We start from the raw sequence: 11,006 nt of genomic DNA, 5'->3' as shown, positions 1-11,006 counted from the left end.
CAGGAAGCGGCGCGGCTGACCAATGGGGGAGCGGGAGGGCGGGGCGGAGCGGGCGGGCGCGGGCGGCCGGCGGCGATGATCGAGCAGCACAAGCGGAAGGTCCCGGGCGGCGGCCCCGGCCCCGGCCCCGGCCCCGGCCCTGGCCCCGCTCCCGCTCCCGCTCCCGCCCCGGGCGCCGCCCCCGCCCCCGGCCCCGACCTCCCGCTCGTGCCCGTGGCGGCCAAGCGGCCCCGCCATGAGGCGCCGGGGGCGCCGGGCGGCGGCGGCGGCGGCGGCGCCGGCGGCGGGCAGCCCCCCCCCGGGGCCCTGCTGCAGGCGGTACGGCGGGGGGGCAGGCCCGGGAGGGGGTGGCGGGGCTTGGGGAGGGGGCAAGGCCCGGGAGGGGGTGGCGGGGCTTGGGGAGGGGGCAAGGCCCGGGAGGGGGTGGCGGGGCTTGGGGAGGGGGCAGGCCTGGGAGGGGGTGGCGGGGGGAAAAAAGCCCGGGGGAGTGTGAAAGGCTGAGGGGAAAAGGCCCGTGAGGGGACGGCGGCGGGGGCTCCTGGCGTGCTGGCCGTGCCCCTTGTTCCCCTCCATGGCGTCCCCCTCACCCGGCTCCCCTGTTGCCTCCCGCAGGGCCCGCCGCGCTGCTCCTCCCTGCAGGCCCCCATCATGCTGCTCTCGGGGCACGAAGGAGAGGTGTACTGCTGCAAGTTCCACCCCAACGGCAACACCCTCGCCTCCGCCGGCTTCGACAGGCTCATCCGTGAGTGCCAGGCAGCGCCGTCCCAGCCAGCGCTGCGGGGGCTGGGGCTCGTACGGTTTCAGGCTATTGTGCTGCGATGGTATCTCAGCCCTCAGCCTGCTGGGTCCTGCGCGTGAAGTGCTTCATCAGGAGGGGTGCGAGAAGCTTCTTCCAGCTCCTCTGCCAGGTCACTGTCTGGCTGGTGTGGGCCCTTCCTCGGCTGGGGCTGGTAACGCGCCTTGCTGGTCACAGCCCTGTGTTCCCGGGCCCCTCGCACAGGTTACCGTCAGTCTGTATTTGACTGCAGCAGTCTGCAGAAATGCGATCTTTAATGCTTTGGGTTGCTGAGGTGAAGATTATTACTTTTCTTAATAAATTCAGCTTGAACTAAAACCATAAATCAGCTTAAATCAGCTGTCCGTCCTTCCGGGGCTCACACGATGCTTATTTATTGCTACGCGTCATCCCGGATTGGAGACGATAGTGGCGATGGTACATAGTTCGTTTCGCTGAATTCCCGGAGAACGACTCCATCCACAGCAGGGAGGTGTTTCCGTTTTTCCTGTACTTACCTCTCCCTTCCTTTCCCCCAGTACTGTGGAACGTCTACGGGGACTGCGACAACTACGCCACCCTGAAGGGACACAGCGGGGCGGTTATGGAGCTGCACTATAACACAGACGGCAGGTGAGTGGCGTGCAGGTGGCTTCTGGCCTCAGGCCCGGCTCTTGCTGAAGGAGGATGCGTTCTGCTGGCTGGAGTCCCTCAGAGCGCCTCATCGTTGCCCCTGCTCAGTCCACGTACGGCGACTGCTTGTGGTGTGGCGTTCCCAGATAAGGAGTGGTGCCTGCTTGAGCTTGAGCAAAGGGTCTGGAGTCACCTGTGACCCACCAGGGCCCTTGATTTCAGTCTTGAGGAACAGGGGAAAGTTAGTGTCGGTCATCTGGGAGACACTGGGGAGGAAAAGAAAGTAAGCGAGATGTTTGTTAATTTGAAAGGCCGTTCCACTGTTGCATCCGAGCTATTGCCACTGAGCTTTCCTTCCTGTGTTCATCCCAGATAGTGTTTGAGGAGGCAGAAAACCAATTTATATGTATCTAGAAATGGGGGTTAATGGGAGCGCCATCAGTGTAGCTGCCCCACTGTCAGTCAGCCTCCTCTGAAACACCACCTTTGTCTTGGCCTGTGGGGGAGATTCTTCTTCATGGCGTTTTCCCACTGAATATTTCCAGCTTTGATCACCGAACTTGAGAGTAAAAAAGGTGGGAGGGGAGAAATGTTTCCGAAATTGAGAACCTCACAGCAGTTCTTCTCCGCAGCATGCTCTTCTCAGCATCCACAGACAAAACCGTGGCTGTGTGGGACAGTGAGACTGGAGAGAGAGTGAAGAGACTGAAGGGCCATACCTCGTTCGTTAACTCCTGTTACCCAGCGAGGCGAGGACCCCAGCTTGTCTGTACAGGCAGTGATGATGGGACAGTGAAGGTCAGTATATTGTGTAAGGAGGTAGTCTGGAGTGAAAGTAAGATAGGATCTCTGAAAGAATTTTTGGGGTCTTCCTATTTAAGTGGGAAGCCTTTCATTCAGCCTTTCATTACTCTTATAATTTCATTATCTAATAACTTTGATTTCAGAAATAAAAAATTTGAAACAAAATTTGACTGCTCCTTTTTTTCTGTAATTCTTTGGAGGGGATTAAGAAGATTCATCTGCTTAGTTGTACTTTTTCCACTGAACTGCATTAACAAAGCATGAGAGAGGCAAGCCATTAATGAAATCTTGCATGCTAGCCCCTTCTTCCCTCCCCCGCACTCCTGTTCTCCAACCACACCAGACTTTTATTACGTTTTTTATATAGAGATCTCCTGAGATCTAAAAGAGGGGATTTCAGGAGAGTGTTCTAAGTCTCTGCCAAGTATCTGTGCAACTTCCTGTAATTTTATCATTAAATATCTCTGCAACTTTCACAACGGCCATGTCTTTTCAGCTGTGGGATATCAGGAAAAAAGCTGCTGTCCAGACATTTCAGAACACGTACCAGGTCTTGGCTGTAACTTTCAATGACACCAGTGATCAGATCATATCCGGAGGCATCGACAACGATATTAAGGTAGGACGCCCGTGTCCTCGTGTGCCTTTCCGACCGTGCGCCCCTTTTCCATCCCGTCACGTCTTGCTTGTAGCAGTGTGCAAGACTCAAGGACAAATGTGGAAGCCTGTTGGTTAATTTTACTGTCACAAGAACCACGCAGAACCTGCTGTGTCCGACCTCGCTGTTGATGTAGGGCCAATAAACTGAGGGAGTTGCTCCAGGGCTGTTTGCCATGTGACAGCCTGGGCAGTCCTGGCATTCCTGGCCAGGCGACACAGCACTGCTGTCACCCGCTGGAGCTGATATGGCATGCTGGCTCTTCTGGCAGCCTGTGCCCATCCCGGAGGCTCTAGAGCCATATATGAGGTAAACTAAAGAAAATGTGGTGACACATCCGCACTCTTTGCCCTCTGCTCCAGTTTGCCACTGACTTTGTCACCTGCTAGTGTGGAAAGTTCCTATTCGAGAGCGAGCTCAGTGTTTCATTCAGCTGGTAACTGAGGGCCATCGCTAAGTGTGGCACTGACATGAGATCTGCTCCAACTGCCTCTTGAAAGGCAGTAACTCTTCGGGGAAGAACAGCGTGAAATTTTGGGGATTGGACAACTGCTGCTCTGCGCCATCAGTCAGTGGAATTTGGGAGCTGGGGGAGCTATGGACAGGTAGAGAGGGATTCCTGCATGCATGGGGCTGCTGACTCCTTAGTGGTTGGACATGTTCAGTAAGAAGTCTTCTAAGGGGCAAATTCCTACGACACGTACAAAATTCTAACCTCGTATTTTAGCCATTCAGACCATATCAACCAAAATCAAAAGCTGATGTCATCGGCTGGTTGATCAGCACCTGTGTGAAACGCTTTGGAAGCAGCAGTTCAACAGCCATGGCTGTCTTTTTTGTTAAACCGCAATGTTGTGTCTGAAAGGTGTGGGACCTTCGCCAGAACAAGCTCACCTACACGATGAGAGGACACGCGGACTCGGTGACGGGCCTCAGTCTGAGTTCGGAAGGCTCCTACCTGCTCTCCAACGCGATGGACAACACAGGTACGTCCTGCCTGATGCAAGAGCGCAGCTGTGCAGACGGCTGTCAGGCGCTGCTCTCCTACGCTAGCTTTGCATGGCGTTTAGAAGGGAACAGCTCAAATTGTTCGACGTAGAAAAACAAGAGCCAGATGCGGGAATGGGCTGAAGGGAGTTTGGCTCCAGAGATAAAGCTTGAATTCTTCTCGTTACGCCGGTGACAGTCGCGTCCTTTGCAGGGAGGGAGCAGCTGCGTCAGAAGGGTTTGTCGCGTCTCCCGAAGGGCAGTGGGGACACAAGCTATGGCACACGGAATTGGCGCAGACAGTTGAACGCAGTCTCGGTCTGGCTCTTGTCAGGGCGGTTTGGCTGTTTCCCTGCAGCAGGGAATGACAGCACAGTATCTCCTGTGTGGGGGTGCTCAGCAGAGCTGATCTGATTAGAAGTGTGATCATGGAGTGTGTTAGAATAAAGCAAATGCTCATGTAAGGAGATGGTGGCTCGGTTGTGTAATAGTTGTTTTGGATTTCTCCCCTCCTGTTGGCAGTGATCTTGATGTAATTATAAATTTCTGCATTTGACCTTTCATATCAAAGCTTTCTTCAGGGGAAAGCTTCTGGTTTCCTTTTGCTTCCGGGGAAACTTAGGCATGAAGGGAACAAGGAGCCTGACCAGGTCTTTGCTCCTTAGCGGCATGTCCTAGGAAAAGGAACGCTTCCAGAAGCTGACCTTGCCCCCAGGCCTCTGCCTTCTTCAGCTAATTACTGTGAGCTCTCTGTTGCAGTTCGCATCTGGGATGTGCGACCGTTTGCCCCTAAAGAGAGATGTGTAAAGATTTTCCAGGGGAATGTACATAATTTTGAAAAGGTGAGTGTACTGCAGACCGAAACATGATTGTAAAATGCTGCTGCTCTTAACTTTTCTGTAAATTGTTTTTTAAATTCAAGTTTAAACCAGAAAGGCTTTAATAAGAACTCAAAGATTAATGCACAAAGTGGGATTCCAATTAAAGCCGCAGTAACAAGATTTCTGTGCTCAGTTCAGCTGTAATTAGCTGTAAATTAAGTATTTTCTACATTTACTATCTACTTTGTGCAAAATAACAAGGCACTGGATGTTTCCAGCAATAAAATAAAACCTGTAATTACCATCTCATCTTCCGAAGGGAGATCATTAAAGTGGTGCTCATGATATTTAAAGTCTCGTGGTGATTTTAATTCAAGTAGAAGGGAAAAATTAAATCTTCCTTTGGAAATAGATCTGTGCACGCTTTTTTATTTTAGAATCTTCTGAGGTGCTCTTGGTCCCCAGATGGGAGTAAAATCGCAGGGGGATCGGCTGACAGGTGAGTCTGTTACCGTCAACCCCAAATCGTTTTGCAGACACTCTTGAAATGAGTTGGATCACATCTAAAATTAATCTGAAGACTCAGGATTGTGCGTAGAGGTGTGAAGACCCAAACAACCCTATGTGGTCTTCTGTGAGCATTGTCTGCCCTGGTTACAGTAGCGATGTCTTTATATCGCCTTTGTGTCAGTAGAGAAGCACCGTATAGTTGTAAAATCTTCTTATTATTGTCAAAAGCTGACTGGAGGTCTGCATTGCTGCTTCTGTTCAACCACGGGATCCCACACTAGGACCGGCAGGTGACAGGAGCACGGCTGTCAGTGGACTAGGTCCCTTGGGGTCGTACCGGCAGATGCTTGTGAGAGTCTTCAAGACTCGGGGAGTCTGGGGAGGTGTGTGTAGTGTGGGGGTTATACTGATAAGGACGACAAATACCAGTTAAATTGCTGCGTGGCGGCTTCAGGAGGCACCAGTGGTGTTCCAAGGATCATTAATTAATGAGTAAGAAGAAATAAAGATCTAACTAAATTAGCACATATCGTACTTTTAAATGAGGTATTCTGTAAACTAAGGTGACCGAGGAGTAAAACGGGTAGAGGGAGGAAGCCAGGCAAGGGTCCGTGCCAGACACTGAAGGTCACCGTGAAGGACACCAACCTCCACTGAAGCTCATCCAGACACACTCTCGGTGACATCGAGACAGGAATTCCTGCAGGCTGCAGTCCAGGGCACGGAGCTGTAGTAATCAGCAAATTAATGAGTTTCTGATAAAGGATAGGGAGAACTTTAGCTCTCTCTGTCCAGATATAGTGGGGCCAGCTGTCACAGCAAGTGGCTGAGACGTGACTCTCCTTCCAGTCCTGCTGGGCAGTAGCGGCGGTGCGCGTGGTGGAGGAATGCCTGCGTGTTAGCCTGCTGAGGCTGTGGCTGATCTGCTCAGCGGCGAAGTGCGGCTGGAAGTCTTAGGCCATTAGGTTAGTTCTGCAGATGCTGATGCAGCTCTGTGGCCTGACAGCAACTTTGTTCTGACATTCGTGGGGAAGAGCACGCAGCCAGGTCCCGGGGCAGGTTAGCAAGGCCGCTCTAATCTTTCTGCTATTTCTGAGCTTTTAAATTTTTTTTTGAGAAGGAGTATCTGCTGGGAAAGCAAAGCGAGATTATACAAACGTTTCATTTGTCTGAGTACAAAATAGTTCCCCAATGATTACTCTCTTCCTCTGCGTTCTGTGGAGTGTGTGTGTATGTTGGAGGGAAACTACCTGAATATTTTTTTTTTTGCTGTTGAGCCCTTCAGAAGGGTTATAGTAAAATCAACTACTTAATGTGCTTGCCTACTTTGCAATACCAAATTAAAAACACAGCAGCAGAGTGCTTTGAGAAAGCATTTGATACAATTCTTGCCTGCTAGATAAAGTAGTTGTGCTTGAAGAAATGCTGCTTAAGTTGCAGGCTTGAATTTTTCCCTTTTATGTGTTTAAAGAAAATAAGTCAAAGAATAGCACCAGCCTGAAAATGAATGCTCCCAACAAAGCAGATCTGCCCTGTGTTGGTATCCAGTGTCCTCTCTCCCTAGCCAGCAAGTGTTATAAACGATTCAGTGCTTTTTTGGGGGGGAAAGCAGCTCACTTCTATTTCAACTAAAAGACAGCCTAATTGTAAAAGCAAATCTTGTTCTTCGTCCAGTCTGCAAAGCCCTGACAAATGGAAAGGAACAGGTGAAACTGAGGAACCCGCTGTTGGTAGCATTGCATAAGCCTGAAACGGTCCGGCCTTGGTATTCGGAGCTTGGGCTGCGTGCGGGGCTGACGAAAGGGCTCTTGATCCCCAGCGTGCTTGAATTCATGCGTGTGAGATACGGGGTGGTGCAGTGGTGTTTGCAGTGATCTTCCTTTGGAGGAGTGTAATGCAGTTGATGGCTTTTACACAGGCTGTCCCCTGTGCCCTCACCCTCTGCAGTCCCCTGTAAATAGCCATAGTGGTGCCTCCGGGGCATGCGGGCAGCAGAGCAGCCCTTCACGCCAAACCTGGCCAATTACTGCCCTTTTCTGCCTCAGCAGATTTCGTTTTAGCTGCCAGTCACCTCCCTAAAGAGCAAGATGAGAAGGCAGAGTGAGTGTAATCCACAACTGGCAGCTTTCCCGAGCCACCGATTTTTTTTGCAGAGCTGTGAACCTTGTAACAAATGCTATTTCACGTGGCGAGGCCGTTGTGTTTGGGAGGGAGGGATGCGGCGTTCCCATGCAGGTGGGCTGCAGCGTCGCTTTACCTGGGTTGTAAGATGTTGCTCAGGGCTCTTCTCGTTTTGATGTATTAAAAAAAAACCACTCACTCCTACAGATGCTTACCACAACCAGGGTCAAAGCATCACTCTCCTTCCTGGAGGAGCTTGTGTGCGGCTGCCGCACCATGCAGGCGGCAATCAACAGCCTTGGGGAAAAGCAGTGATCTCGGGCACAGTGTGATTTGCAGCAAGGCACCGTTTCCCCCACTTTCTGAGACCATTTATAAGAGTAATCTGAAAGCTGATCCGTGCCCGCAGTTTCTTTCCGACCTCCTGCCTGAAGGATCCCGGTGGCTTCTGCTCTGCCCTTCAGCCAAGGTGCGGTGCTCGGGCAGCGGTGGGAGACCACGGCGAGGCCTGCAGGAGGTTAATCAAAGGGCTCGGCGCAATCTGATCAGCCCCCTAATAAATACTGGGAGGGGAATCATGACTTTAATGGCACAGCAGGAAGAAATCCGTATATAAGCTGTTGGCTATGAGGGATTACACTGGAGCAGGGGCTGGGGGAGCACCCGAGCTCCTCCTCGCTGCTTGGCTGCCATCATGAACCGAGGGTGACTGCCGGGCTTGCAGGCAGGTATTTGCGAGAGTGAGAACCCTCCTCCCCACTCCCAACACTAATTTTCTCCCTTAGCCCACTGTGTTGCTGCTATATTGAGGGTCTCTACGGCCTCACGCTTTCAAATGGGTCTCCGTGCCCTGAGGGGTGAGATGGGGCTGCTGTGCCTTGATGGTGGTGAGGCTTTTAACACCAAGTTGACACATTCGCTCCTAGCTGCTCAGGCCTCTGCTCTTCTGGATTTGGCAGTGCAGCATTTTGCTCCTGAGAAGCTCCTTATTTATCCACACTAAGAGCTGCATCTATTTCAGCCCGGGTGGTGAACCGCTGCAGAAAGAAGCTGTTGGTGTGGGGGGCAGCTGCTTTCCCTTCTCAAATGCTTGCGCTCATAATGACTCTCTTGTAGGTTTGTCTACGTGTGGGACACCACATCCAGGAGGATTTTGTACAAGCTGCCAGGCCACGCCGGGTCAGTGAACGAACTGGCTTTCCATCCAGAGGAACCCATTAGTAAGTCCTCCCCACCTCAAGTCAGCTGGGGAAATATTTTCAGGGCTGGCTGAACTGTTGATCCTCTCGAAAACAGCCCCAAAATTGCCTGTGGTCCAGAGCCTCGAGTATCAGAGACAAATTTAGGGCTAGCAGACTCCTACCTGCTCCTCTCCTGCAGACGGGAGTTGGGCTGGGTGTGCCCTGGGGTCCTGGGCTGAGCGCGGGGGCTCTGCTTCTGTGTCCTGGCAGGGGGAGACCTGGGTGGGGGCACCCGTACAGCAGCAGTGCGGCTGGTGGTCTGGGCTCTTGGTCACCCGTGGCTTGGCTGCCACTGCCTAGGGCCTGTCCGGACTTCGCAAGGGCCGTGCAAAAAGGTTTTGGGGTACCTGGGTTTGGACACCAGGGATGTAACCATACGTTCGGTGATCACATGAGGACAGTGATCACCTGGGAGCGTGTCTCCAGCCTGGGCTCTCTTAACTTACCCAAAAGCTGTAGGAAGCAAACAAGGCTCTTTGTGCAGCAGGTTTTGTCCCCATTCTAGAGGCGTCCTGCACGTGGCGCCACATATCAGCGCTGGTGGCTTTTTCGGAACCATTTTAACCACCGCGCATTAGCTGAGACCAGGTTTCTTGGCGCAGCGTGCGGCCCGGGCGGGACCGCAGGGTGCTGTTTGTTCCTATGGAAACACTTGCACCATCGGCCAGGTCACCGCATTGCTCCAGCCAAAAATTGACAGGAGTCAACCCCGAAGTGAAGCCAAGAGCTTGGTTGTGCTGAGGATGACAGTGTCTGCAGCAGGGCAGTGAGTTATGGGTTTGTTCCTTGGTTATTCATTGCCCTGTCTTCAGATCTTCAGATCTGAGACTGCTGAAAGAGTGGATTGTTTGCAATTGTATTCTGCTGAGCTCCTCTTTGTGAATCAATCACTCAGCTTAAAATAAAAATTAAAAACCTATCCAGGCGTTGCATGCGAGTTATGCAATTGATTTCTATTAACATCTGGGAACGTTAATCTTGTAAATCGCTGCACCTGCTCCACGATACTCATCTGCACGGGAGGGTGCACGGGGAGCCAAAACGCGGCAAGATGACAGACACCAGTCTGCGAGTTCATGTAGAAATCCCCCAAAGCTCTCCTGCATTCGATTGAAACCCTTGTCAGTGTCAAGAGCAGTGCTTCTGGGTCATTCTTTTGACGCTTGCGTCTTGAATCCCCTGAAGAGCCTTTTCTGAGTGAAGGTGGTTCAGTGGCGTGTTGTAGTTGGGTGCCAGCTGCATTTTGCCTGTTCTGATAAAATAATAACGTCCCAGCGAGGCTTTCCTGGCCAGCCTGTGCCCTCTAGCGGCATGCAGTCCCGACGGCAGTGCCAGGCTTGCGATCTGAACGTTCCTTGCAATGAAAATAACACTTCAGGATGCTTGAGACCGTTAACAGCGTGTTTATACACCTCTCTCTGCCATTTTAATGCTTAGACGCTACAGGCAGTACGCCGTTACGCCTGCCTTGGGAGAGGGCAACGGCAGCCACGACGCACAGCGTGTGATTAGGTGTCAGGGTAGTAATTCCACGAAGTGGTTTTGGGGAGCAAATGAAATTTGGCTTTCTAGATCACTTACAGCAAGCGAAATGAGTAGTTCAATCCAAATGATGTGTCGTTAGTGGAGGTCTCAAACGGTTGTGTTTAATTTTCATATTCCTCCCTTCCCCCCCCCTCTCTCTCAGTACTCTCCGCATCCAGCGACAAAAGACTGTATATGGGGGAGATCCAGTGAAGCCGACGAGGAGATGGTGGGACTCGTGCCCCCGCGATCCTTGGTTTACAGAAGTCGGATTGACTTGCTTCTCACCGGTGCCAGCCCCCCTCACACTTGTGGCAATGGGAAAATGTTGAAGCAGCTTGATGTGACAAGCCACCCTCTCGCAGGCTGTAATGTCTGCGTGGTCTCGCTGTACAGCTTTTTTCCAACCCCCCCTTCTTTGGGGAGGAAGGAAAATTCGGAATTGAAAAGAATTTGGTTTTGGCTGTACCACCGACTATTAAACCCTGACCCAGATCACTTGAAATTGGTAAAATTTGTTTAAATTCCGTATGTGGCTTGTATATTCCCTGTCCGGTTTCTCTTGGTTTTTTATATGGTCAAAACTGAAATAGATAGCTTTTTACAAGAACTGTGTGAATGGGATTTATTGTTCTGTTTTATTTTTCTATTGTACAATACTAAATCAAGGCCCTCACTCGTATATAACCCGGGGAAACCATAGACGTTCACTTCAGAAGAGCAGCTTTATTTTTTATTCATGGCAATAAAAATGACCACACTTGAAATAATTATTGGGCTACTGCTGAATCCTATTTTCATGTTTTGAGTAAAATCCAGCCTCCTGCTATAAATAAATGTAAAGGGAGTGAGTTTTCTGTGACAGGCGCAGTGTATTCGGAGCTCGGCAGCGGGGGAAGCGGGCTGGCTGCGTGTCCCCTCTCCCTAAGCAG

General features: G+C 51.5%; 1 protein-coding gene across 1 annotated transcript; it reads left to right on the top strand.

Moving 5' to 3' along the window:
* The first annotated feature begins 22 nt into the window (after window positions 1-22).
* SNRNP40 (small nuclear ribonucleoprotein U5 subunit 40) lies at window positions 23-10,602 on the top strand. The gene is given in 11 exon segments (XM_075173710.1): window positions 23-67; window positions 70-318; window positions 613-742; window positions 1,315-1,408; window positions 2,041-2,206; window positions 2,709-2,831; window positions 3,736-3,856; window positions 4,617-4,699; window positions 5,116-5,177; window positions 8,426-8,529; window positions 10,238-10,602. Coding segments are annotated over 11 exon segments (1,227 nt in total). The 3' UTR covers window positions 10,288-10,602.
* Window positions 10,603-11,006: the final 404 nt, after the last annotated feature.

This window comes from Calonectris borealis, chromosome 25 (assembly GCF_964195595.1).
Source record: "Calonectris borealis chromosome 25, bCalBor7.hap1.2, whole genome shotgun sequence".
In the NCBI taxonomy this organism is placed as follows: Eukaryota; Metazoa; Chordata; class Aves; order Procellariiformes; family Procellariidae; genus Calonectris; species Calonectris borealis.
Note: the sequence above shows the minus strand (reverse complement) of the source record. Positions and strands in the feature narration are given on the sequence as shown.